The sequence below is a fragment of the Haliotis rufescens genome, unplaced genomic scaffold, assembly GCF_023055435.1.
Source record: "Haliotis rufescens isolate VD_foot unplaced genomic scaffold, xgHalRufe1.0.p SCAF_1, whole genome shotgun sequence".
Taxonomy (NCBI): domain Eukaryota; kingdom Metazoa; phylum Mollusca; class Gastropoda; order Lepetellida; family Haliotidae; genus Haliotis; species Haliotis rufescens.
In genome coordinates, this window is record NW_025963779.1 from 60,642,896 (window position 1) to 60,670,145 (window position 27,250).

Below are 27,250 nucleotides of genomic sequence, written 5' to 3' on the forward strand. Positions count from 1 at the left end.
AAACATCACTGTACATATATACGTCATGATAGCTGGCGTCAGCTACTTCCCCTTAAACCGTAATAACCATTGATAAACATTTTCAATTTGCTATTTCAAACTGATTAAGTGGTCAGCTACTGGACATTATGTTACTAAAAAGTCAATTGCTTTTGCGATATTGATAATGGAATCAACAGTCTTAAAGCTTTGGTGGCCAGGATCACTACTGCAAAACTGCTTCACATTCATCTCCAAATAATTGCTTAGTAATCATTTATCGTTAGCCTAGTATATTATTACAACGTCCTGAAAATGACAATTCTCTTTTGTTGCCAACGGCAAAGCCTTTTCATAGCATGCACAGACTAATTACTTCCACATTCAGGCTTGCCAAACACTCACACAATCAGTCCTATAGATGGATGTATAGCGTCACCAGTTTCCATAAGACCTGCATTTCTCATAATAAATTATTTACATATTACATTTTAAATTCATACACTAAAAATGACAAGACATCGGCGTAATGACATATCTGCATCATTAAACAACAACTATGTATTTATGTACAAAACAGCCTACACAGTAACTAACGTTTAACACACTATAGAAATAAACTACACAAACTTGGCAAGTTTCCAATAAAGTTTAACAAAAAGGAACCTGCTAAATCTCATATTAGTATTGCGATACTGACGGGAAATTGCATTGTAATTGCTTTCTTTTTGTCTTCTATCCGATGCTGGTTCCCTAGAGGATATAGCATTTAAGTAAAGAAAGCAGAAGTTAGACACTTTATCCATTATGGACCACTACCCACGATGATAGCTAGATATTAGACAGTTCAAATGACAGCACAATTGGACAGAGACAAAATACAGCACTAAAATATGGTAAATTTCACTTAAAACCGATTTCTGATTTTCTTGTGAAATCATAGTGTCTTTATGCTAAATGTAGTATCTAAAGACATATTATATCATATTTCCATAAGCTGATCCCGTATTGAGCTTTATTGCACAAAAGAGAAGTGATATATCATGTGCAAATATCAATTTCAATATTTTCGTTGTGGAAGTAATTTTAACTTTGTTTTTATTTCAATTGCCACCCAAGCTTCAAACTATCAAGGCAAACACAGGCTGGAAGGCTTTATGTGATTACATAATGCAGCCTTCTAGGAACGTGACATTTAATGCGACATTCGCTTTGAAGAAGCACTTGGTATTTTGATGTGAAACTCAGAAAGTAAATATACTATCGCTAGTAAAATAGATCCGTTGATAATGTGAACAAGCGAGCTACGTGTATCATTGCCATTAGTTTGAACCCCCTTTAGAATATAGTGGGTCAGGGATGGACCTTTTGTCGCGTGTCATCTATGTATTTACTACGCCGGGGGCTCCCTGAGTGATTGTCCATTGTGTTTGAAATGCACTGCATATGGAACAAACAAATAGGATTGTTAGGACTGTAAAAGGAGTCCATTAGTTGACAATTGGTGTGTCGGCTTGAACCAATTTTCACCGCAGCCTCAGTTAGAGACAGGCTCGTAAGCACTGGCATGCAAATCTCTTAGGAGACTGTCGCAAGCTCACCAACGGTCTTCGGCAACAAAAACAGCAATACGGGGTTGCCATTTGCGATAAAAATGTCCTTGGAAGAGTGCGACTAAGTGTCAGAAGTACTTATCCGTCTTATATTTCAATGACTCCTCTAATGAAAACGTAAAATTCCTCAGAGATAACCTTTGATCTCTGAGGAACCAACGTAGACTGTCCGAAATGCAATATTCGTGAACTGTTAGAGCGCTGTCATCTCGTCTCCCGTGATCTGAAGCGCTGTGATAACAGATATGCTGAGAACACATAAGACATGTATTGCATTGTGAGTGGTATACACAGTACAGTTTTCCGTTCACGTTCACGTCCCGGGAGTTGCATTAGTCAACCCATTTCCTATATATGAAACAACAAGAAACATTAAGTCTGCTATATAAACAGCGTCTTGTGTTTTGAAGGAGTAGTCTTGTGATGTAATCTGACACACGCCTCTCCGTTGGGAGGAATTAATTCATGTATGTATATTATGGTTCTTACTTGATCTAGACCTCGTAAGGTAAAGCTCGCTTGAGACACATACAGAGAATGCAAGGACTAACTTTGCCAAAGTAATATAATTAACATAACTATTTTGCCCAAAGGTAACTGTCTCGGAAGATAATCCAGACTGGTTATTCTCTGGCGTTGATGCTTTGAATTTGCAATGAATATTGGTGTTTGTTTCTTGTTTGAGGCTGCAGTCTGAAATATTGTGTCAAAGTCTGCGACAGGCAACCAGTGTCCGAGCGAGACAGTACAGTAGGAGCATCGTCCCTGACCATAGGATACGATGACACACAATGCAATCAGTCAGGTCGCATGCAGAACCTGGCTGCCTATTTTGGTCAGCTTGTACGACATGCATCGGGTACTGTGGACTAATAAGTCCCATATGCCAAAATAACTTCAAAAACAATGGATGGAACCTATCATAAATATCTTGTCATATGTTCTGTAATGTTGGTCTTGTTTCCTTGCATTGAAGACATCTACGAGAATAATACGATTGACAGATTTCAACTTCAGTTTGTCACTGCAAGCAGAAAAATAATTGATTTGTAAGCTGTAGGTAGGAGACTAGTTTGCGGTACATTAACCTTCGCGGAGTAACTTGAAGCGAAGATCGCCATACAACAATCGATTTTGAGACCGACATTCAGTTATACAGATGCAATCAGGTTTTCGTACAAAGGTATGCTATTCTTGCATAAACACTAAATACATTTGCTGTCTGGTGGGGAGCTTACATGTAGTGTACCTTAATTTCTAATCCGAGTCAAGGTATAATTAAGTGCCTGGAGTCTATGTCATTTGATTTGTCATTTTACAGCCAAGCATGTCCAATTATGGTACTAAAAACATTGTGTTGATAGTCTTAATTGATATCGAAAAATACACAGCTACTGTAAAAGGTTCAGCAGAGTCCTTCCAGTCATGACAGCCATCTGAGGTTTAGTGGATAGAGCGTCTGCCCGGAAGGTCGATGGTGCGATCCTCAGGCGCGTCATACCATAAGACGTTGAAAGATGGTACTTGTTGCTACCCTGCCTGGCGATAGACGTTAAGGAGGATAAAACAAGGACAGGTCGGCTTGGAGTCAGTATGGCTTGGAGTCATATATATATGATAGTGATAACCCATGTACCATATATATATATATATATGTGTGTGTGTGTGTGTGTGTGTGTGTGTGTGTGTGTGTGTGTGTGTGTGTGTGTGTGATGCATGTATATGACTGCAAGGAATAATGTTGAACGCGACGTTAAACCCTAAGTAGAACACTCCAAGTCACGGCGTGCAGAGGGCTCAATAGAACATTTCCAATTATGGCATGCACAGGGTCCCACAGATCTCTTATGAAGTCAAATGTACTGTCTGGAACAGGCAAGAATTCATCACACACGTTTTTCAACAATGACACACAAATATCTTTACATATTCGATAGTCATCTTCAGCTGCACTTTCTCTATTCTTATAGCAGCTATATATTTGAAGACGTGGATACTGAAATTTGCAAGAGTAATAGTAAATACTGTACGTTTTCCAAATTTTTGTGACAAAATAGCATTAAAGTTAAAAAATACCGCTCGGATCCTGCAGAAATTGACGATGGCAATACAAAGTTTCAGAGATGTACAATTAGAATGTAACGTAGCAAGGAATGCTTGCAGTCAGAGGAGTTTAATCTTCTATCGGTTGGTATTATTTTGCATTTTATTGTTCTCACTTCTTTCAGAAAATGATTTGTCACAACGGAACATGATAACTACTGCCGAGAAGCGCAATCAATTGCATGATCAAATTGTCATAACTGCCCGATTTAGGTCGTGTTTCTTACCGAACATATGGAGAATATAAAATTAATGTTCCTCACGGGCAGCGTTTTGAGACTTGAGCAGTAAATTACGACTTTCATTTGGTTTGACCGGTTTAGTTATTACAAAGCGTTATGCATAAGAAAGACTCCACCTGTAATTCCGACCAAACGGAACATTTAATGTTTACAACAGATAGCTTTTAGCACCATATTTAAAGAGCAAATCTTTTATGAACCTTTTTGTATTGGTGTATTATTTCATGTTTCATATTTCATCCTCCTCGACATCGTGCCAGGAAACTTGCGACATAGTGCCCACATGAAGCTGAGCCAATGGATAGTCACCAATTACAATTACGAATGAACTTCCTTGTCAACTAAATAATGAAACTTCTAATTTGAAGCAGCTAATTGAACACTGCAGAAATGCACAAGAGAAGGGATTGAGCTTATGATTAGAAAATATAGCTCATCCGGCATCAAGCGTCAAAGAGACAATGGGGTCGCATTACCACATGGCTGTCAGTGGCAAAGGACTTTATATACTGTACTTCTTAATGATGCCCAGAAGTATCGCAGTGACTGAAATACATGTAGTTGTCTTTATTGTATGAAATGGCTACGTTACAGTTAAGCTGTAATCCTCGGTCATATAGGATGACGTTCTCTAGGTTTGATTAATTTGAGGGATCGCCGGGTAAACTAGAAGATAAAGCATTCGCTCATGACTCCATGCGTTCATTTCATCATATGGGTACAAGGTTTTAAGCCCATTTCTAGTGTAACATGGCTGAACTATCCACACACACTCGCTCACTGATTTGTTTGAAACAAAGGGACTTGTACAAAATAACCAAATAAAACAGCAATCAATTCACGATAACGCTCCTTTTCATTTACCAAGTAACTCGTGTGTCAAATCAGCTGCACACAACTAATGAGGAATCATGAAACAGTTATTTACTTTTTAATCATGTGTTTGCTGTAATAATTGACGCGGTAGTTCACATGACTAAATGGATCAACTGATCTTCTGTTTCAATTGAATCTTAAATCGGACGTCTTTATGCTTTGGTTTATATTTGGTTTATGGCTTGTTTTGAAGGTTAAGATTACAAAGAAGACACAATTTATGGATAACAACTTTTTTAATACGGTAAAAAGCGACGTTTCAGTACAGATCCTTATACCGTTGTCGAGCAAGACTGATTGAGGAACATTGTACAGAATATACATACATGTAGTAGGTGAAGGATTAACAGTTAAAACATTGCATGAGTGGGATAACATGAGTCAGTAATGACAACAGAAGTATAATACTGTCACAACATGATGGACAGAGAACAGATAGATGGAAGCCAATGAGACATAAAACCGATGGGACATAAAGCCAATTAAACAGGATAAGTTACATAGGTGTGCTGATTAATGCTTAATGAGTTCAGAGTAGGCGGATGGGATGAAATAGCCTTGATCTTTGTTGATTGATGGCTTGTGGCGGCGAATGTGGACTGCTTCTGTTAGTTTTCTTTTTTTTAATGAAATCATGGAGGTTGTTGGAGAGGATTTGGACGTTGTCCCAGTTGATGTTGTGAATAGGACAGATGCGGATATGGTCCAAGATGGCTGATTTACTGTCTGATTTGATTGTTGTGGTGTTGTGCTCTTTGTTTTGGGTGTTGATGGGGCGGGGTGTTTCACCTACGTAAGATTGTCTACAGTTGCAGTCAATTTGGTAAACTACACTTTTAGGCTCTTGGGATTTGGTTGTGTTCTTGTCATTGGCTCTTAGCACGGTGTTGAGGGAGTTGGAGCTGGTGAAGTGGGTGTCAATATTAGCTTGAGGACGCGGCTGATGAAGATGATGGATGACAAAGTCTGTGTCAGCCAATGAGGTAATATTGTTGCATCCTGAATTGAAGTATGACATTCTTCAAGTTTATGATGCCTAATCGAACATGGTGTTGACAAACCAAGAATCATAAATCAGGTGATCGAACTCACAAGCATCGGATTCTGGAACGCCTAAGAGACAGCTCTGCACTGCGAATTCCGGCGCCTCAAATTTAAGTTGCTCTTACATTCCTATACCTACAAAAATACTTATTTTGGTGCAATTTTGAATTTAGTGACGTCATCAAACAATGGGTGACACAATATGATATTGTGACAACAAAACATAACACATTCTGGATAACGGAATGCAGAGGACAAAGGAACTATATGTGTTTATTTAAATAATTATTAATAGCAAAATCAAAGTTTAGAACATTTTAACCAATCGAAATGCGACACACAATTTGTTTAATTTTCAGTGATCCATTCATGTAGTTTTCAGCGCTATATTGCCTTTTACGGTGGCAAAAGGAATCTGTTTCCGCGGATAATCGAGACTGATCATCTTCTGGTGTTGACGTTTTATATTTAACAATTAGATATACCAGACATTAGACATGGATCTTTGGTATGATGAAGAGGTTTTTGAATATCTTTGAAATAGTCTTTCAAGAATTTATATTTATTTTCAGGTCCCCCTGGAAGGCCAGGCAGTAGGGGTTCAAAGGGAGACTTTGGCTCTGCAGGTATGTATTGAATATAGCAAACTGGAAATCAATGGGAGTTTTCCGAAAGCAACGATCTGATCTACAGTTTGCTATATTTATATTTTACATCATATAATCGAGGCGAGGTATATCTGTGGCACACAAAGAGGTCGAGAGCGGAAGGCCGATGGCTCGATAGTATATGCAGCCACACACACACGCACCTATTAACCATTGCTGTCCATCTGCAGTTTCTTTTTTATTTAACTTTCTCTTCGATTATCCTACGAGAAGTCGTCTTGCGAAGCATCATAGTCGGCCTTAGTCTTGACCTACAACTGCATGTTCGTGTGCTGTGTCCTAATTACTTGGTCACGTGGTCAAACAAGTGATTAAAATACACCCTACATTCTTTACTGTATTGGGGCGGTCGGGTAGCTTAGTGGTTAAAGCGTTCGCTCATCACGCCGAAGACCCGGGTTCGATTTTCTACATGAGTACAATGTGTGAAGCCCATTTCTGGTGTCCCCCGCCGTGATATTGCTGGATTATTGCCAAAAGCGGCGTAAAACCATACTCCCTCACTAAAAATATCTAACATTCTTGTGTTTAGTCTGGGTAAGGCTCTGTGTTTGGCCATGATTCACAACATGTTTATGTAGCGTGAAGACATTGATCAGATAGACAGAACATGCAGTGCCTTCTTGGGGATTTCGAATGAATAGTAGACTGTCTATTAGTAGCATCTTACATCAAACCTTTGTACGGGCATATTATTTACCGTTAACAAAGACATTAAATCACGAGCGCATTCCTCGGTTCTTAGCCTTAAACTACATTCATTCCAATGCCAATAAAGGATTATTCCGGTCCGATATCGATTAGACTTTGTACTAAGTACTGAATTATCCAGTACATACATTGCAATCACTATGCTGATGCACACACAGTCTTTCCATCGTGGTCTTAAACCCTTCCGAGAATACTGAAACTGATGGCGCTTTTACCGTTAGAAGTAGGCTGCACTGAAGTGACTTGCCTTGAGGAAGCCAGAGCCCCGGGCAGTTTTTGTTCGTTTATGTGGATTCACTGAGAAAGTGGAGTGGTCATATAACTTTAAACAAACTCTAGAATATTGGCTCTTACGTTCATTCTTACATAGGAGAAGAGCTAGAGACAGTATTGATTTGCAGTGTTTGAAAATAAGCAAATGCTTATTAGAATAATAATTTGCTTGCTATGTGGCAGTTTGTGGCTTGTCGATAGTATGTTTGTTTAGTGTTCGTGATGATTCGGCATACATGTACCTACGATGAGAATGATATGTCCCTTAAAACACACGAGATATTTGGAATAGACCATTAGTTGTCTTTTTAGGTATTGTAATTGTTCGCTCGTCACGCCGAAGACCCGGGTACGATTCTGATAAATCCGACTATTTCGGCAGATAGTCGAGACTGTATATTCTCTGGCGTTGATGCTATATATAATTTCGAATGTTAATCAGTTTTTAACAAATTTAAAATATAAATAAGTAAAAACGTTCTAAACATAGCATGTCTATCTTACAGTCCTCATACAGATCTCTACTGGTTTTCATATACTTCATCATTTAAAATACACACATAAATCCGACAGCTCTGGGGACAACTCAATTTATTTTTACGCTGATGTGGACTCGACCCTGTGCCCATAAGGTACACCATTATCTCATACCCAGATGGACGAGGTTAAGCTTTTATAACACATGAAGTGTTTTTGGAGCACTTGAGCGTTTTCTTTAGCGGAGTTACTGCAGTCATTAGCTTCCAAAGTCACTGTGACGGTCTCCCTCGGGGCCTAGGCAGCACACTGAGCCGAACGGGGCCAGCCATCAGCAGCTTAAACCGAAAAGAACTGGTAACAAGATAACGTAGACACATTTATATCTGGAAACCATAGCGAAACATACTGGAACCTCATCCGTTTAGCTTTTGACTTGTCCTTGTCGCTGTCATCAATCTAATACTCTAGTGCTTGTTTACCGATGTGCTTTCAATATTGCAAAAGATACGGGCAAGAATTTGAACTTTGACAATGATTCTAAAAAATGTAATTGACTTTTAGACATGAAGTTATTCTTGAAACAATTGCAAATAAATATGAATAAGGTTATTCCATTGGATACTTGACGAACTCATTGAAAGTCTGAACTTTGATATTTTGCAAAAGATTATTATTTATTGGTTGATTGGTTTAGATTCTGACACATTTTCAAGCAAATATGCATGGGAATTTTGACTGAAATTGCTGAAATGAGCGTGAGTAGTTTTTTACGCCGTTTTAAACTGTATTTCGGTTATCTCACTGCGTTTTGGGGGACATAAAAGCGATATTACCCTTTCCATAAACAAAAGAAATCTGTTTGTCGACATGACCACGTGTGTATAAAAAATATCAAGTAGTGATGATACCAGGTGTTTGCGAAAGGTAAAGTCTATTCGTCACAAACACATGCAAAGACAAGTGATTGTTGACCTGAATGACCGAAATTATGTAGCGTCTTAGGCTTGAATCTCCGGCCACGTCCCAAATGCATGTAAGTGCAATAATCTTGAACGGACTTTCAGCCCCATCTCACCTCACCTCACCTTTGACGGAACCCAATGGAACGACATGTATTCAGTATTTTATCAACTTAAACTTTCCACCGACATTTCTTTCGTATAATAGTTCATCTTATTCCCTTATAATCGGTTTTATTCAATGTGTAATGGTGGAGTGTTCAGTCCCCCGACGCGAGACTCAGACAGTGAATCCAAGCGTTGACCCAACAGTACTGTTAACGTATTATCCTAATTGAAACCACATTACCCTTCCAGTCTAATTTCCTGATGCCAGTCGATAATATTGGATTTGCTTAGATTACTTTATCTTGCTACTAGGCTGGAGGATGAGAAATGTTTTCTCGTTTCTGTCTTTAAAAACGTTACATCCGGCTATTGCGTGCAATGTTCTTTTCGTTGTATCAGCAGGCCGGGATGTAGAAACACGAATGACAGAAAAACGCGACGGAAGAGAGCTGGATGTGGTCTATTATTTAGTGATGTCACATTGAATGAAACATTGAATAGATCATGCACTGCATACACATTCAAGATGAGTGTGTGTTTACGAGTGATGAAGGGTCAGATGGTACAAGATTGATACGATGTCTTTTTGACGCCATACACGCTTTCAGTAACCCGCCAGGTGTTCACACAGCAATCATTTGTTTCCCAGAAAGAAGGATCAGGTCGATGTTCGGGTGTATCAATTTAACATGATAGCAGAGAATCTAGGAAGTGAAATATGTTGTGCGTAAACAACTTTAGGGATAAATGACACGAATTTGCATTAAATAATTGACGTCCCGGTATTCCCGATGCTTAAGTGTGAAGAAGGGTAGAAAGTCAATTTTCACATGATGTTTACACCTACACCATGACGATCACACGCAGCAGAACCTAGAGACTGATCTCAGTTCACAGTCTAGGGCCTGGGAGGGATTGTCAGACAGCACAGTGTTTTGTCTTCACGCCCCAACAGCCTTTGTTTCAAGAACTTCATTCCAAAGTTTCACTGTTTTCAGTGGGGCTGCTGCCATTTTATTATTCCAGAGTTTCACTGTTTTCAGTGGGGCTGCTGCCATTGTATTATTCCAAAGCGTCAATCAAAGGCCTCCACGTTTATTCTATCAAGTGAGATTGTCTTGAATGAAACCATGCTTACAAAATATCTTAATTACAAGATGGATTATGTGATATTGAAAACAAATATATGTAAATACAGTTAGATAAGATGCGGCTAACGCATGTCATCGTATCCGAATTGCTCATGATGTCAATCACTGCATTGTTTGGTCCAGACTCGATTATTTTCAGACCGCCGTCATGTAGCTGGAATATTGTTGAGTGCGGCGTAAAACAACAACAACAACAAGTACAGTTAGACCTACAACTCGAACTCTTTAACCGAATATATCCTTAAGAAGAATGGAACGTCTTGTCTCAGACTACAGATTACTGGATGTCCATCACTTGTTTCCAAGATTTCCAATCAATGACGTTTAACAGTATAGTATACTTGCATATGTAACAATTTTGTGGTCTAGGTTTACCAGGCCAGAAGGGCGAACCAGGAGTGGCTGCACTGTCCTTATATTCCGGTCTTCCTGTTGAAAACCTACGGACTCTTGGGAACTTGAGAGGCCCCCCAGGGCCGAAAGGTTTGTGCAATTTACACGATATACTCAAAGAGATTATTTTTAGACACGCTTTTGTTTTGAAATAGTGTATTTGGGTGAGTTGGGTTTGCACTGCTTTGAATAGTATCTGCAGTTAAGTCACGGCGTATTGTGTGTATGTGGGGAAAACGTCCAACCTAACACAGATTATAGACGTAATAGATTGTGGTGCTGACGATTGACGTCACCACGAGAAATTCTTAAATTCGACGACAAGGCCATTGGAACTTGGCGCGGCTGAAGGAAGCAACGTTTCACAACGAGACCACCTTGCCGCCTGTTCAAACCAAATAACGTTTGCTATGGAAATGAAGGAAACAGCGTTAACAATGGACAACCTAAATGTATGTTTAATAAAGTTAGATTGGGATAATTTACATTTATACGGATTACTTAGTGACAGTATCTTTTAAGCGTAGCAAGTCAATTTTCAAGTCGTTTACACCTGCTAGAACATGACGTCGCTATATCGGTAACCCATGCTTGTCGCAAGAGGCGACTAACGGGATCGGGTGGACAGGGTGCTCGTTGATGTATGTCATCGTATCCTAATTGTTTAGGTCGATGCTCATGATGTCAATCATTGGATTGTCTGGCCCGGACTTGATTAGTTACAGACCGCCGCCATATAGCTGTAATATTGCTCAATGTGGCGAAAAAACAAACCCCTTGTGGCAGCATCCATTTCATCTGGAGGCCAATCTCAGTTCCCCGGCTAGGTGCCCTCCTGGGTTGCCAGACAGTGCAGTGAGTTGTCTTCACCTCACACGTATCTCCGAAGAGTCGCTGTATTCAGGAGGCTCATTTCCTTTACTGCTTATTGAACCACTTCATAACGTGCCAGGGCTGGGAGGCTAAATAAGCATAAAGTTGAAACAATACTTCATAGCTCGCCTGAACATTTTGTCATTAATTTTGCACTGTTACCATAACTGTTGATTCACCCCTTAAATATTAACCCAAGTGCAGTAGCATACATGCTAAAGGAATTAAATCGAGCTGCAAAGCATATTTGCAATATTGAAGAAAAGATTCCTCTGCATTATATGAACGCTACACATTCAGATGAAAGCATGTCTTGATGTTTTTGTAGGGACCGACAGCATTTTCTGGGACAATTCATTTTTTCTCAATAAAATCCCAGGCTCCCTGCTATACCGTTTCAAACGCAACTGGTTCTCCGAGTTTTCTTTTCTACAGGTGACAAAGGTGAACTTGGCCCATTTGGTCCTAAGGGGCCCCCAGGTAAGACGGGTGTGCCAGGACCCCCGGGGCCTCCTGGCCTGGATGGCATGCCAGGGATTGATGGACTACCTGGTATGTCATTTGGTCACTTCTTGTTTCAGCTTCGGCCTAATAACTCCTTGGTGCACACAGAAACATACCCTTTGTGTTGGGGTGCTACAGTAAATATAAATTGTCAATGCAAGATGATAACCAACCTAGATTTTCTGCCGAAATAGATTCCACTTGGTGTAAAGGGGCAATAGCTGTGGAAATTATAAGAATGGAAAATCAGTGGTGACACGGATAGCACGATCCTGGATAGAGTTGGGTTGGTAATTGGCATCTGAGAGCACAACTGCATCTTTGAAATGATAATGATGCTGATTCGATGTACTGTCCAACGTGTTCTAAAGAATATTTACATGTCGCGTTTTGTCTCGTATTCTTTTTCTCGGTAACTGTTAAGGACTGTTGGCATCCCTCGTGATAGAAAAGGCAATGTTATTGAAACGCGATTTACCTTTTAGACAACCATATGAATCTATGACATCATCTATACACAGAAGAACAACTTGATGGACGCTAAGGGAACATATGATTACATGCATAACCTGTTAACTAAAAACATCCTCGTGAGCCATTACTTGATCCCAAAGGCCGAGAGACTAGGATGTAGTCCCTCACCAACACGGCTGTCAACACCAACACTTTCATCAGGAAATTCATATCAGGAACCGATTTGTTTTTCTTCTTTTCAATTTGACGTATGTGATAGAACATTTGAAACACGATATTCTTGGCGTGTTCATTCCTCGGACGTCGGATTTTTTGTATCATTTCGTGGAGCCAGGGCCAACTATTGATCAACTAGTCGCTGATGACGAAATGCAAAACTTAATTTCCAGAGAGCTGCACGTTGGGGCTTTGTTTTTATTACTTCAAGGGATGCTACAACACGCAACAGATTCCTGTGGTAGCCCTGTACCTCGCACAATGGCAGTGTAAGACACAATTGCCGTTTGTCTGGAGATATATTGTTATATCATGCCTTATCCCGGCGTCTGTTCCATTGATTTTCATCCAAAGTCACCCTTTGTTAAGGCATCTCTTTCCAGTGGGGAAATTGATGTGGAATGGCTTTATAAGCGAAGGGTTGCAGGTACAACGTCGTTATTAACTGTAGCTGGACACTTGATCTTGAGGTTGCAATTAGTTTGAAAACTGTTTCTTCTGCAATATTGCCTTTTGTGTGCATTATCAATAGAAAGCTGCTGAAATAGTCATAGACATATAGGATAGAATTTCATGACCTTACTATAAATCTTTTCTATAACAAGCTCATAAAAAATGTCTGTATGCATAATTGATAGATAGACGGCTGTCTAAAGCTACTCCGTGTGTTCTTACAACCTTAATTTAATATTTGTTTAGGGCAAAAGTAAGCTGATTGTGACAAAAACCGTTTTAAACAGTGCAACATTATTTAAAAATAGAAATAATGAAATTATTATTTGTTTCAGTTGCGGATGTCTGTAGATATTTCCAGACAAATGGTCATTTTCTATCTTTTGTTCCACTTATACAACCTTTGTATGTATCGATTATTTTAATAGGTGTTCCGGGAGTTAAGGGAATGAAGGGGAATAAAGGAGGACGAGGACTGCTGGGATTCCCCGGCAAGAAAGGACCAATGGGTAGGCACAGTTAGTAATCAATACAACACCTTCATTTATGTATTGCACGCGTGAGATATTAAGAAAATAATCCATTGAAAAAATGCATACAATTCACCCGCATTGTAAATAAAACGTCCATATATGGCCCCACGTTCTTCATGAAAATATGTTATCTTTTGTTCAAATCTCAGATTCAAATTCAATGCAGCCAATCATATGATAAGTAGAGTTAGTTGTCGCTGGGTAAATATTCTAACTGAACGCTAATGGTCGGTTGTAACATGAAAGGGAAATAACAATTATTTGTCTTAGAGGAAATGTAATCTTCTTGTGTTTGAAGTGCCTGGAGGAAATCAGGGATAGGAACACCGCTGTGGTACCAATCCATCTTCAAAGTTTCACGGGTCACGATGCTACTGAAAAAAAATGTTATTCTGATGTGTGATATTTACTTAATTATTTAACCACTTTTGTAAGCGCCCTTGTGAACAAGTATTTCATCAAAGAGAATGCTAACTGTAACTCGTCAGTGAAAATTAAGCACAGGGGAAAAAACGTCCGACACCTGCTAGATTTGAAAAAGGAAATATGTTTTTGGCCGATTTGGGATTTGAATAAAACATGCCACTGACAGAGAGCAGTCATCTCGGCGGGGAGGTTTCCGCAATCCGAGATTCACGCGTATTTATATGCCCTTTTAGCTTTTTTCTTTGACAGTTTCATCCTGATCATTACGACTTGGTGACCAGTTCCTTACACAGTTAACAACCTGGTGAATTAGAAATGACATCATTTGCCGAAATACAATGCATTCAGGGTTATGTGTCATATGCTTTGTAATTGCATATATGCATTTATCATATAATGGGTAGGTTTCTCGGCAGGATAAAGCCAACAGATAAAAACGATATCCGTTTGGGTTATATGCGGATAGAGATGCAAATATCAAAGGTCAAGTAGGACTACTTTCACTGTTTATAAACAAATATGGCGTTTAGTGGATAAACCACAGGGATAATTGCTATCATTATCAAAAGAACAGTCTAATATACTGAAAATCAGTGTCTAACTGTGACGTAGCTAAGGCATTTTATAAGTTTTGGCAACTTTGGAGGTATAAATTTCGAAACAATTTTGCGAGGGCACGAGGCCTAGCTAAGCGGGATCAGTAGCCATATCTGTGTTTGTAGACCTCTGCGGCTTGAAACCTTCTCCACAAATTAAAATAGTTGGATTTTGCCGAATTATGCTTGTCTTGTTACATTGTTTCGTTTTGTCGCTGTGTGTACATCTGACTACACTGCTTAACGTTATAACAGGACAGGCCGACTGTCAACAACGCCTGAACGTGGCCTTGACGTCTCATAGATTAGGGTTAGAGTAGCTTCCCTTTGACAAAGGGCAGTTACTCTAGCGGACAGACCGATGGATTGCCGCGAAAGGCAATTAATAACAACTGTTGTTTTGCGTATATGTTTCCTCGCCACTGAATAAGAAACAGATTTCAGTTGGAACTATATTGGCTACTGTCACTGTCCGACTGACACATCACTTACCCTGTGACGAAATAAATATTAATGCGCGCATTCCAGGAAAACTCGTAATGTTTCGGTAATGTTTGTGAGAGTGGGAAAGCGATTTTAAAGAATTAAGGAATGACATTATATGATAAAGAGGTTAACACGCTTGTGTGTTTGAGGATGGTAAATATCCTGTATGAGGAATAAACACTATGTATTTAGCTCGCCAAGGCTCGCTAAATACAATGTTTATTCCTAATGCAGGATATTTACCATCCCCAAACACACTCGCGTGATAACCTCTATATATGTACGAATGTATATGGGTAGTTGGTAATTATGTTTGTACTTTGCATGTAGGTTTAGATGGGCCCAAAGGACCACCAGGACCGATGGGGCCGCCTGGAAAGGATGGGCTGGATGGATATCATGGACAGTCAGGTGAGGATCGCGCCGCATACATGTTCCCATCATAAACTACCAATAGCCCTGGGAAATATATGTACGCTTATGGCAATACATGTATTATGTATCACTTCCTCAGGAAAACAGTGAGTGAGTGAGTGAGTGAGTGAGTGAGTATGGTTTTACGCCGCTTTTAGCAATATTCCAGCAATATCACGGCGGGGGGCACCAGAAATGGGATTCACACATTGTACCCATGTCGGAAATCGAAACCGGGTCTTCGGCGTGACGAGCGAACGCTTTAACCACTAGGCTACCCGACCGCCCCTCATCAGGAAAAGAAGAATCAAGGTTTTCCATTTTGATTTTATGGTCTTGGAAGATTCTTTATCGACACATTGGTAAATCAACTTGTCTCGAACAAAGGATAACTCGATGCATTGTCCATGTTCCATGGGTCTCCATGTTAGTCGGGTCTCATAGTGGTTTTCTTCTTATGTTCTACGTTGGTTCAAGGTTTAGGTATTCAGTGAGATTTATGTTTTGACCATTTTACTGAAATATTCACGCTCATGTAATTATCGCTTTGTTTCCTTACGATTTCAGTATGAATCGTATACACGAAGACACATGTGTGTCTATCTTTTTAAAATTTTGCGGTGGGGTAGCTTAGTGGTTAAAGCGTTCGCTCGTCACGGCGAAGTCCCGGGTTCGATTCCCAACATGGGTACAATGTGTGAATCCCATCTCTGGTGTCCCCCGCCGTGATATTGCTTGAATATTGTTAAAAGCGGCGTAAAACCATACTCACTCACTCATAATATCTATCATCCTTGTGTTTAGTCTGGGTAAGGCTCTGTGTTTGGCCATGATACACAACATGTTTATGTAGCGTGAAGACATTGATCAGATAGACAGAACATGCAGTGCCTTCTTGGGGAATTCGAATGAATAGTAGACTGTTTATTAGTAGCATCTTATATAAAACCTTTGTACGGGCATATTATTTACCGTTAACAAAGACATTAAATCACGAGCGCATTCCTCGGTTCTTAGCCTTAAACTACATTCATGCCAATGCCAATAAAGGATTATTCCGGTCCGATATCGATTAGACTTTGTACTAAGTACTGAATTATCCAGTACATACATTGCAATCACTATGCTGATGCACACACAGTCCTTCCAACGCGGTCTTAAACCCTTCCGAGAATACTGAAACTGATGGCGCTTTTACCGTTAGAAGTAGGCTGCACTGAAGTGACTTGCCTTGAGGAAGCCAGAGCCCCGGGCAGTTTTTGTTCGTTTATGTGGATTCACTGAGAAAGTGGAGTGGTCATATAACTTTAAACAAACTCTAGAGTATTGGCTCTTACGTTCATTCTTACATAGGAGAAGAGCTAGACACAGTATTGATTTGCAGTGTTTGAAAATTAGATTTATTAGAATAATAATTTGCTTGTTATGTGGCAGTTTGTGGCTTGTCGATCATATGTTTCTTTAGTGTTCGTGTTGATTCGGCATACCTACGACGAGAATGATATGTCCCTCAAAACACACGAGAAACTTGGAATAGACAATTAGGGAGACTAAAGCATCACAGTCTGGTGTCTCTTTCCCGCCTAAGTCTAGATATTGTAATTGTAATAGTGACCTGTGTCACAATGTGAGACACTGTCTAATGAACTGATCGATTGGTGTTCATAATAAAATTTGAGTTTACATTCACACAACGTGAATGATTTCAATGGAACTTGCTGGGTTTTCCCAATAGCCCGGGCCTAGTTTCATTGAAAACAAATAAGGTTTTAGGGTACTGACGAAAATTGACACAAGGAAAATAAAACGAGGAACAACAGATCATTTAACATGAGTGCGTAGTGTTTTAAAAGCCATAAAAAGACTCTGATCGTTGCCACAGGCGACAGATTATGTATCAAATATATATAAAACCGCATATATAAAAACGATGCGAACTCCTGAAGTATTTTTTCTGATAATGTTACATAATGTCTAGATGTGACACAATACACGTCCGTCTATCTGTCTCAAATGATTTTCCTTTTTAAATGTTCATGATGCATTTCTTCTAAATTTTAATAATCGAAAATCTTTCGCGAACAACTCAAACACAAAATATTGATTTCTTGAAGTCTTACCCAAGCTACGGGACAACGTTTGTCTCACAGCAACAGTTTGGATTTGTGCCTACATTTTAGGCTTCATTGCCTTTGTACTTCATAAAGAAATGTCAGAGAGCAGACAAGCGGATTTCTGATTAAAATATCTCGTTAGTAATGGTTCAGTCAATATTGGATTGGACTCCGACTCCAAAGTCAGCCTGCTTAGGTTTCTCCGATTATTGAAAAAAACTATACACACAGTACTTATTGCAATTCGCCTTTCAGAAACTGCATCGTGATTTCTTCAAACTATGAAACATTTAAGGTGATGTACTGTCTGTTCGATTTGTCAGTCGATATGAAGTTTAAACTGTTTTGTCCCTCTGTCCACACTGGAACTGAATTCAAATTGCAATACAGTTTTTATTATAAGAAGTACGGTAGTTTATATGAATAGATCCTTGGGCCATAAACCAACTGTGTTTTCAATGTAGGAAAAGCTTACCTGTAGATTTAACCGCGCTCTATTGAATTTGGAACCGAACGTGCAGCAACAGTACTTCTCTGTAAATACTTTCGTCTGCGGTCATGGGGTCCTCAAACCTCAAATCTGTTTTAGTCGGAGATGGTAATTGTGATTTGAAACCTCTGATTGACCAAACAGAATCAAGTTTAGATAAGTAGTGCTTGTACAGACGGCATATTATAGTGGTAGTGATAAGTACAGACCAAATATATAATTGTACTTTCGTGTGTGATGAATCCTAACTAGGTTTGAAAAAAATGTTAGTGAACATATTCCTTGCACATAAGACTGGTGAAAATACTGTATTTTAATAGACTGAACGGTAACCGTACAGCTAACGTGTGATTATATTCTAATCTTGTGACATTTGCGTGCCATATTAATTTCTAACGTTCCATGCAAATTCATCTTATTGTTAAAGATTTCACATTGTTAATCTACATCCTTCTGAAATAACATCTAAATTTAGAAAAGAAAGGTTTGTGTACTATTAAACTATGTGCAAACAGTCAAGAGACATTGTTATTTGCACAGTTCACATAATTTTAACAAATAACATACATATGTGTCCATTCTTATCAATATTAAGGCTTAACCTTTTAAAGAAATATGTCTTGGAATAAGCACTTTAATAGTGTATTGTGCAATCCAAAAGGTCGTTATTCGGTATTTTAAGAAGTTCTATCAATACTGAATCCTATGCCATATGATGTTTTACGGTGTCTGAGAGCAAAGAACTGCCAATGTTATTGGAGGGCCTGGATTGAAGTTAGGTTGCAAGTCTTTTCTTGGTGTTAAGACGTCTACTTCAAATCATGTTGTTTGTAGCAATGCCTAATATATCCACTTCATATTTAATGATTGTCTTTCATGCAATGCAATAACTCATAAATTGCATTTTGCTGCCCTGTGACCCATGCTGAATGATGATGATGATGATGATGATGATGATGGTGATGTCATTATAAGACAGCGGTATGATGACATCATTGAAATTATCCCTCTAGACATGTTAGCCAAATGTGATTGTCAGTTAGGAATATATGAGTATATGTGCCCTCAAAATAATATAAATGGATGATATACGAATGTACATTTACCAGGGTTGCCTGGTCGAAACGGAACAGACGGTAAACCAGGCAGGAAGGGAAGAAAGGGAGATGATGGTTTGAACGGAACGCCTGGCACTAGGGGGATGAGTGGAGTCCCGGGGGTACCAGGACTTAAAGGAACGAAAGGAGACCAAGGACAGATGGGTTGGCAGGGCCCTCCCGGAGTGTGTACATGTGAGTGTCAAAACGAATTTAACACTATATAATAAACAGCTTTAAGATCGATGTATATGGATACACACGTTATCATGGAATGTGTTATTCAATGTCTCGTCACGATATGGCTGAGATACTGCCCATGTGACCATTATTTCCTTCTCACTCACTACTCGTTATTTAGTGTTTGTACTCACTAAAAACCATATATAAGCCACTATTATGCTGGAATGATGCCGATGCCACGTTAAACTCACTTTCTCATGCTATGTGTTCACCGGATATCCACCAAACTCCCATTTTAATTTAATAATGTTACCTTGTCAGTCCAATATCATGGACAAAAATTAGTGAGTCTTTTCTTTGTAAAACAACCATACATCGTTAATATGTTAAAAATGATATAACTTGCTCATTCTCTCTTCTTTTATCTAGGTTTACCCGAAGAGAACTCTGACCGACTACAAAGACTGGGATACCCATCATACCGAGGCATGTGTAAAATTTCATATCCTCCCACACCTGTCTGTTCGGCCATCAGTAAACTTGTATTCAAACCTTGTAGAGTTCAGACAATGTTGATCGATTTCGGTCACTGCAAAAAAGAGCTTTGTAAAACCACAGTGGAATATGTTTAACTGATCGGACGAACAAAAAATAATGTTAAGCAACGCATTAACTGTATTAAAATTGGGGTAATCTGCAGATCACAATGCGGTAATGCAGTATTGTCCCTTGTGAACTCATTCCTTCAAGCAAATGTTCATCGTAGGTTAATCATCGTAACAACACCTAGCCGTAAAATATGCCTCTCGGGGGACGTCTCTCGTCTCCCTTTATGCCTGTGTAGAGCGTCAGCTTTACGTATTCCATGAATTGTTCACAGAGAATGTGTTATCGGGCCCAAGGGGTCCTCCCGGACAGAAAGGAAGCAAAGGTGATTCAGGGAGTTGTGAGGGTAAGCCCCCTACATGACAATTAACCGCCGCCATGGACTTCCATGCATTATACATTGGACATCATAAAACAGCCTTTCAATGCCTTGGACGAAGATATTAAGCAAAATATTTCGTTAAGGAAATTTGTTATTTGTTATTATACTTGTTAACTCGCTGATGAGCGTTCGTCATTACGCTTGCCAACATAACTAAATTTCTTTTTTTAATTTCGATCTTCATTTTGAAAATCATTAAAAGATCGGTTGCTGACATGTTTCCTTCGTTATTACTCAATTTGTTCGACATCAGTCACGGACAAGTGATTTAGACAATGCCTTTACATTATAGCTCACTGCAATGAAAACGCTAGACGACCTAGAACGACAGCTATATTTATTAAAGGTATACTTGCATTTATTGCATGACACTATGAATCATTGCTTCTAGCATCCCATTTTCCCTCACCTTCCGCCACCCTCACAAGCATGGCCTACAATCTGACCAACATTTCATGGCACATATCCTTGACGTGGTCAGTGTCTCGTTCAGTAGACCAGCTAGACGATATGGGCCATCAAATATTGGTCTCCCTGTGACTCTGTCTCGCTTATACCTTTCTCTGCCACTTTTGTTTCCTTTCACTGATAGCATTTAGAAGGTCGTGTAGCTAGACATTACCCTGTCATCACCAAATCTATCGCCTTGAATTGGGTCTGAACGTATTTCTGTGGATAAATACTAGTCGTATATCTCCATGTTTTAGATGGGTTTATTTTGTCCTCTCACGCTGTTTCAATCGGTCTCTGTTGATTAATACGTTATTTACAGTGCCTTAGAAGATCTGAATTGATTGTTGCTTGTACCGATGATCGTAAGAATTCCACGTCTGCCGACCCTGTCTTTCGTACGTGACGTGGGGGTACTTCCTTGACGTACACTATACATAGTTGAGACAGCGCTTGTGTCAATAGAAAATAGCATTTGTTTTACACGTTCTTTGGATTAATTTTCCGTCGGATTTAAGGGTGGATGTACCACAGCTCGCTAATTGTTCTATCAACGAAAAGTAAACAGAACGTTAGTACCCTACTGTTCTTAAGGAACACATGAACACACTTTTCAACAACTGTACTGCAATCTACCGTTGCATGGCAACCTGTTGGTGAGCATTATTAGAAGTCCCTGGGGCTTGTATCTCTGGGGTTACATGTAAACGACCATCTGTTCTTACAGGAGCCAGAACCTCAAGCGTTGCCAGCAGCACGGGTCACGAACCAAGACTGAATATGATCATCATGACCTTAACATGCGTGTTTGTAAGTATTTAAACCAAGCAATGACTATTACTGGTGTACAGTATACACATTATTGGGGTCCATGGTTACGTATATTTTGTAAATAGTTATATTAAAATAAAATACAGTTAGCGTTTTGATAGAATCATGATTATTTTTTCATCATTTATACGTTTATGTAAACAGGTTTAATGTTATCCATAGCTGTTTCATTCTTTGCGAGATCCTCTAGACAATTGACTTCAAATCAGTCCATTATCGTGACTAATAAAATATAAATGTCAAATGAGGATTTTTACTCTTATATTAGCACTTAATAATAAAGATCATGACAAAAATCCTTTTATTACCGGATGACCTTTATAAATTGTTCAAAGCTAAACGGTAGCCTTTCGATCTACAACATAATTGAAACCGGCACATTTGAATACTTTTCAAGGCGTTTAAATAAGACTTACATTTATGAAAATATATATACGGATGACACTGGGTGTTCGCTGACCTGATGCATATGTCTTGCATATTTGCTGGTCGACGTCATGGAGCAGAAAACGGTAACGTCAGGGTTGGACTTACATTACTATAATATATTTTCATTATTGTATGTCGAGGTCGTAAATGTTTGTTTCAAAATCAGTCATTTGTCAACTGCAGGTTATTTATCTTGATAAGCATATCATACTAATACTTTACGACACTCGATGGGCAGATGGTTAAAGTGCTGGTTCGTAATGCCGAAAACAGAATACTTTTATGATGTTTATTCCATATGCGTTCTGTATGTCGTCTTAACATACGGCCACAAAGGGAATGTCCTGTTTCTCATCACCATTCAAACCCATGGCTTTGATCCCACCCTATATGTTTCTTAGATTTAATTCACCTGCTAAATTTGTTTCCGGTTCCGCATTTTCTTTTCGGAAGTTTCACTTTTCGTTGTAACACATCCCGACAACAAGTAATATAACCCGTGAGTTTACAGCCAGGGACTTCCACACGAAATACAATATGTTCGGTGGGTTTTTTATCAGGTGAACAATTGCTTTGCCTTTCCATGTGTTTGTGACGTGTACCACCGGTGGGACAGGATACTTTTAGCGAACACCTAATAGTGGTTCATAAACACATGTTCATGATATACACATGTAGAAGGAATCGTACAATTAACTTTGATTTTAATGGATATTTTTCGTGATTTTTGAATATTGTTTTGTCGCTTTTATTTACATCAATGTATCCATTTAGTACAAATGTCAATTTCAGGTATGAGTGTTTGGGTATTCGAAATATAAACTAAAAAAACTTCGACATACCTGCCCATTAAAAAATGATAAGTGATAAGAAACAATAATGTTTTCTGTGACCTAATATCGTGAACTGTTTATGCTTATACACCTTTCCTGCAGGTTCTGACAACAATATCGACACTAGTAGCAGTACCATTCAGCATCCAACACCACCTGGGATGATGACAGAGCGATACTGTTGTTATACATGTAGAACGTGATGCTATCAGAAATTGTGAAAAACAAAGTGTAGACATTAGGGTGCCTATAACATGTGTTTTTCAGGTACGTGTCATTTAGTTTTAGTAATGACAGGTATGAGCATTCTATGCAACATAGAATATGTAGTGTACTGACATATGAACAGTACATGACGCTATAGGCTGATGCGTAGTTGGCCGAAGACTTCCATACAGATGGCCTGTTTATGTCACGAGCATGAACGCATGTACAGATTCTGCTTCAAGAAGGATATAAATTGTATGAATCAAATTAATCCTTTGGACGAAATGTCATGGATGAAACATTGACAGGAATATGCTGTGTTGGGGAATCACCGAAAGAGTAAGCTCAACTTCTTCTCGTTTTCAGTGTACCTGTGATGAAACGTACCATATTCCGTGTCACTGTCCATATTGTGTGTACGTATGTTATCAAGTTCAACAGTCTGTGAATAGCCATGTTAATATACATTAACAACATCTTCTTAACATGTATTGGATTACACTACATTCTAGCATTGTATAATTACATAGATTTGGTTTCTTTTGTATTACAGAAATAATCAATCTGTAATACGAAGGTGTGTAAGTTTACGTCATTTTGAAGGGTAAGGACAAAATAAAAACCTAATTTTATCAAATAACTAATCTGATTTCATATGGTGTCTAACGGTTGGTGTATTGTGTTTCAATATGCATGACTTACAATTTGCTAAAATGGGGTGATTCTCATTAGTGTCATCTTGTTGAGTGTTACTGTATATAGATGTGAATATACAATGCATAAGTTGAAATACCATCCTGGAAATCCTACTTGAACTTGTCATTAGTCCTTACTGAAATTACAGTTCGATAGACAATTCTAGCCAGGAATAAGTATTTTAAGTAATACAAGTTCCCCGTTCCTGGATATAATGAATTATGTTGCTGTTTACCCTAGTATTAAATGCATATACCATTGTTTTTATATTAGTACGTTATATTTGAATTTTTAATGATTTGTTACATATATTTAAAGAGAAGTTCATGAGTTTTGTTTTGCTCAAAAGTCATTAAATATGTTGTTATATCATGTATATGATATGACTGATATTACCGTTTCATTGTCATTTGGCACATGATGATCATACGATTAACAACGTTATATTGATTGTCATACGAGTAGCAAATCAAATAATGTGAAACTGACATATAATGCTTATGAAATGATACGAAATATGACATGACACTTAAGAAGGGTATAATATTTGGCGAGACGTATCACTCAAAAAAATATAAATTGATATAGGACATTTGTTATGTAATTGTGAAGAATCTGACATGGCATACATGGGGTCTGAAATGACATGACATTACAGCAACATCAAAAGAGTTATACAAATCTGTTTTGTAAATGTATGGCATTAAGCTTGATCAAAACAAACACACGGTAAAACAAGCAGGATGGTCATTAGTTTAAGCCTCTCTGTATAAAACTCAGCTTCTGAAGTATCGTTTACTAACGTTTGCATAGAAGTAGTCATGTGATACAACCTGTAAATTTATTTGTTAGGTGGAATTAATGCGAATATTTTGAATGTGAGCACTTGTTAATGGTCTCAAGATGTATTGGTTGTCTCAATGTTTTAACTAAAGCGTACCAGGCATATTGTGATGAATATACATATTATCGCTCAACAGAACAATTTGTAACAATGCGTTGATACGCCATATCAACCATGAATTTATTTTGTCGTTACCGTTTATGCGGTCGCAATTCCGGTGTTGCTGAGATGCCATGCCCCCTGCTTATTTCAAACGTCACATCAAGGCAGTTAAAATAAAACATAAATAACGTTTATCTGGAAAGCTGAATCAAATTTATCCTCACGTAGATTTATGGTTTCTTTTCATACCTTTATCGAATCATTGTTACAGTTTGTTCTGCCACGTGTGTCAGTATATATATTCATTTCACTACTGTTTTTCACGAACGGTGTGTGACATTTACTGTGAATTATGTTCCTGATTAGTTTTATGTTTAGACCGGTAGACAGAATGTCAGAATTGCAAAGAACGATGGCTTCCACGGGCGAGATCTTGTAGAAATGCTACCTTTCATGAAGAGAGTTTGTATATTTTTGTATAAACATTGGGAGGTTGTGTGAAAGGTTGTGACTCGTAACGGAACACCGTGTCAATGGCTGTAACTCATTGTTCATATGCCTTACTGTTCAATTGATGTTTACTTTTTTATTTGAATAAAGGACTCCTCTAAGGTGGTAGAGTTCTTATCTTAGCTACATATACAGGTCAATGCAACAGAGATATAATATCTCCGTCACTTACACAAAATCGAGGAAGCGACGAAGTTGTATATGTTCACGTATGAAACATGCATGGTCATGATGCCACGGTAAAAGTTGCATATGGATACGTACATTGCTTCATTCATGAGGAAAAGTATCTCTATTCATATTTATTCATTAATAACTGAACCTTAACAGCGATTGTGATTATGAAAATGTATTGATGCAAAAGCCGGTAAGGTTGTTCTATGACACAAAAATTGAAACATGTCATTACATTTGCGCTGACAACTAGCATGTCTGACGTAAACATGGCTTTTAAAAGATCTACAAGATCTGACAAGAAACAATAACAATGTATGTCCCTTATAACAAGTAAATTCCAATTCACGCCCCACTCAAAAAGGGAATGTAATTATGTACCTCCCTCTCAAAACTGAATGGTATAAAGTCCATCAATCTGAAAAATGATTGCAATAATGTACGCCTCACGCAAGCGTGAATGCAATTACGTAAGTCCTTCCCAAAAGGGAAGTGATAATGAAATGTACGCCCCTTTGAAAAGGGAATGTAATAATGTAAACCCTTCTCAGTTGTGAATGGAATAATGTACGTCCATCTCAAAAGTGAATGCAATAATGTACGTATCTCGAAAACGTGAATGTAACAATGAAAGTCCCTCTCAAACGGGAATGTAATACGAGGGCTGGTCAAAAGGTTCTGAGCCTGACTAACATTCAACTATTGGCCATAAAAATAGTTCATTGTTTGAGTAGTTCATTGCAAGTGTATTTGGTCTGTTGGGGTTTGTATATTAGTGACAGCCAGTTTAACGTCATAAGGGTCCAAATGGACACAGAAATCGAAAAGAACGGGTACCGAGAACACTTTTGTCACATTAGAGAAAAGTACTCCCCGCGAAATTCATGACCGCATATCACAAGTGCATGGGGATACGTGCCGTAGCTAATCCACTGTTAAAACGTTGGGTAGCTATGTTTAAGACTGGGAGAACAAGCATTGAACGTCTCTCATCTTCCATCAATGAAGATCCAATCATGGATCCATTGAACCTATTATTCATGAATAATTACAGATGAATAAGATATCTGTTTGTTGGGTGCCAAAAAAAAGAAAGAACTGGCATTGACAGAGAACATTTAGAGCTAATTGATGAGGATTTCGTCAAATTTAAATAGAGATCATCGGTGCCTACTGTGCTGATTTGCTCCATCGACTGAGAGATTCCATCAAAGAAAAGCGGCGAGGAATGCTGACTGCTGGAGTTCTACTATTTCATGACAATGCCTCTACCCACACCTCTGTACTTGCAAAGCCTGTTGTGCTGATTCGAAGAGCTTCTTCATAATCAATACTCGCCAGACCTGGCACCAAGTGATTTCCATCATATTCCTAAACTGAAAGAACTCCTTCATGGGATGCACTATGACAACAACGATGACCGCAAAGCTGCCGTGAATGGTTTTTTTCAGGGTGGTTTCAGAATACTTCTTCCTACCTTGAATTGAAAAGCTTCACTAACGATATGAGAAGTGTATTGAAAAAGGCGTCTAAACCCTTCCATATCCAATAGAAATCTCTGCATTAAGTAGAGTCGATTGTACGATTCCGACTATATCATGAGCATGTGTTTATGAATCACTATCAAACAGTAATGATACCAGGTGTTCGCGAAACCTCCCCCGTCGGTGGCACCCGTCACAAACAGAGATATTTTGTTGAAAAATAACATTAAAAGCACTTTCACA

At 38.7% G+C, this 27,250-nt stretch overlaps 1 protein-coding gene across 2 annotated transcripts in view; it reads left to right on the forward strand.

Moving 5' to 3' along the window:
• The window catches only part of LOC124145062 (collagen alpha-1(X) chain-like), a 78,163-nt gene extending 52,706 nt beyond the window's left edge, over nt 1-25,457 (forward strand). Inside the window, exons 3-13 of one of the 2 annotated variants that reach the window (XM_046514730.2) lie at nt 6,430-6,483; nt 10,577-10,690; nt 11,909-12,025; nt 13,549-13,629; nt 15,492-15,572; nt 19,289-19,471; nt 19,889-19,945; nt 20,340-20,411; nt 20,740-20,793; nt 21,625-21,707; nt 23,093-25,457. In XM_046514730.2, coding sequence (XP_046370686.2) covers nt 6,430-6,483; nt 10,577-10,690; nt 11,909-12,025; nt 13,549-13,629; nt 15,492-15,572; nt 19,289-19,471; nt 19,889-19,945; nt 20,340-20,411; nt 20,740-20,793; nt 21,625-21,707; nt 23,093-23,155 — 959 coding nt within the window. In that variant the 3' untranslated portion in view covers nt 23,156-25,457. The remainder of the gene's footprint in view (nt 1-6,429; nt 6,484-10,576; nt 10,691-11,908; nt 12,026-13,548; nt 13,630-15,491; nt 15,573-19,288; nt 19,472-19,888; nt 19,946-20,339; nt 20,412-20,739; nt 20,794-21,624; nt 21,708-23,092) is intronic. The other variant, XM_048398836.1, reaches the window with a different exon arrangement.
• Nucleotides 25,458-27,250: the final 1,793 nt, after the last annotated feature.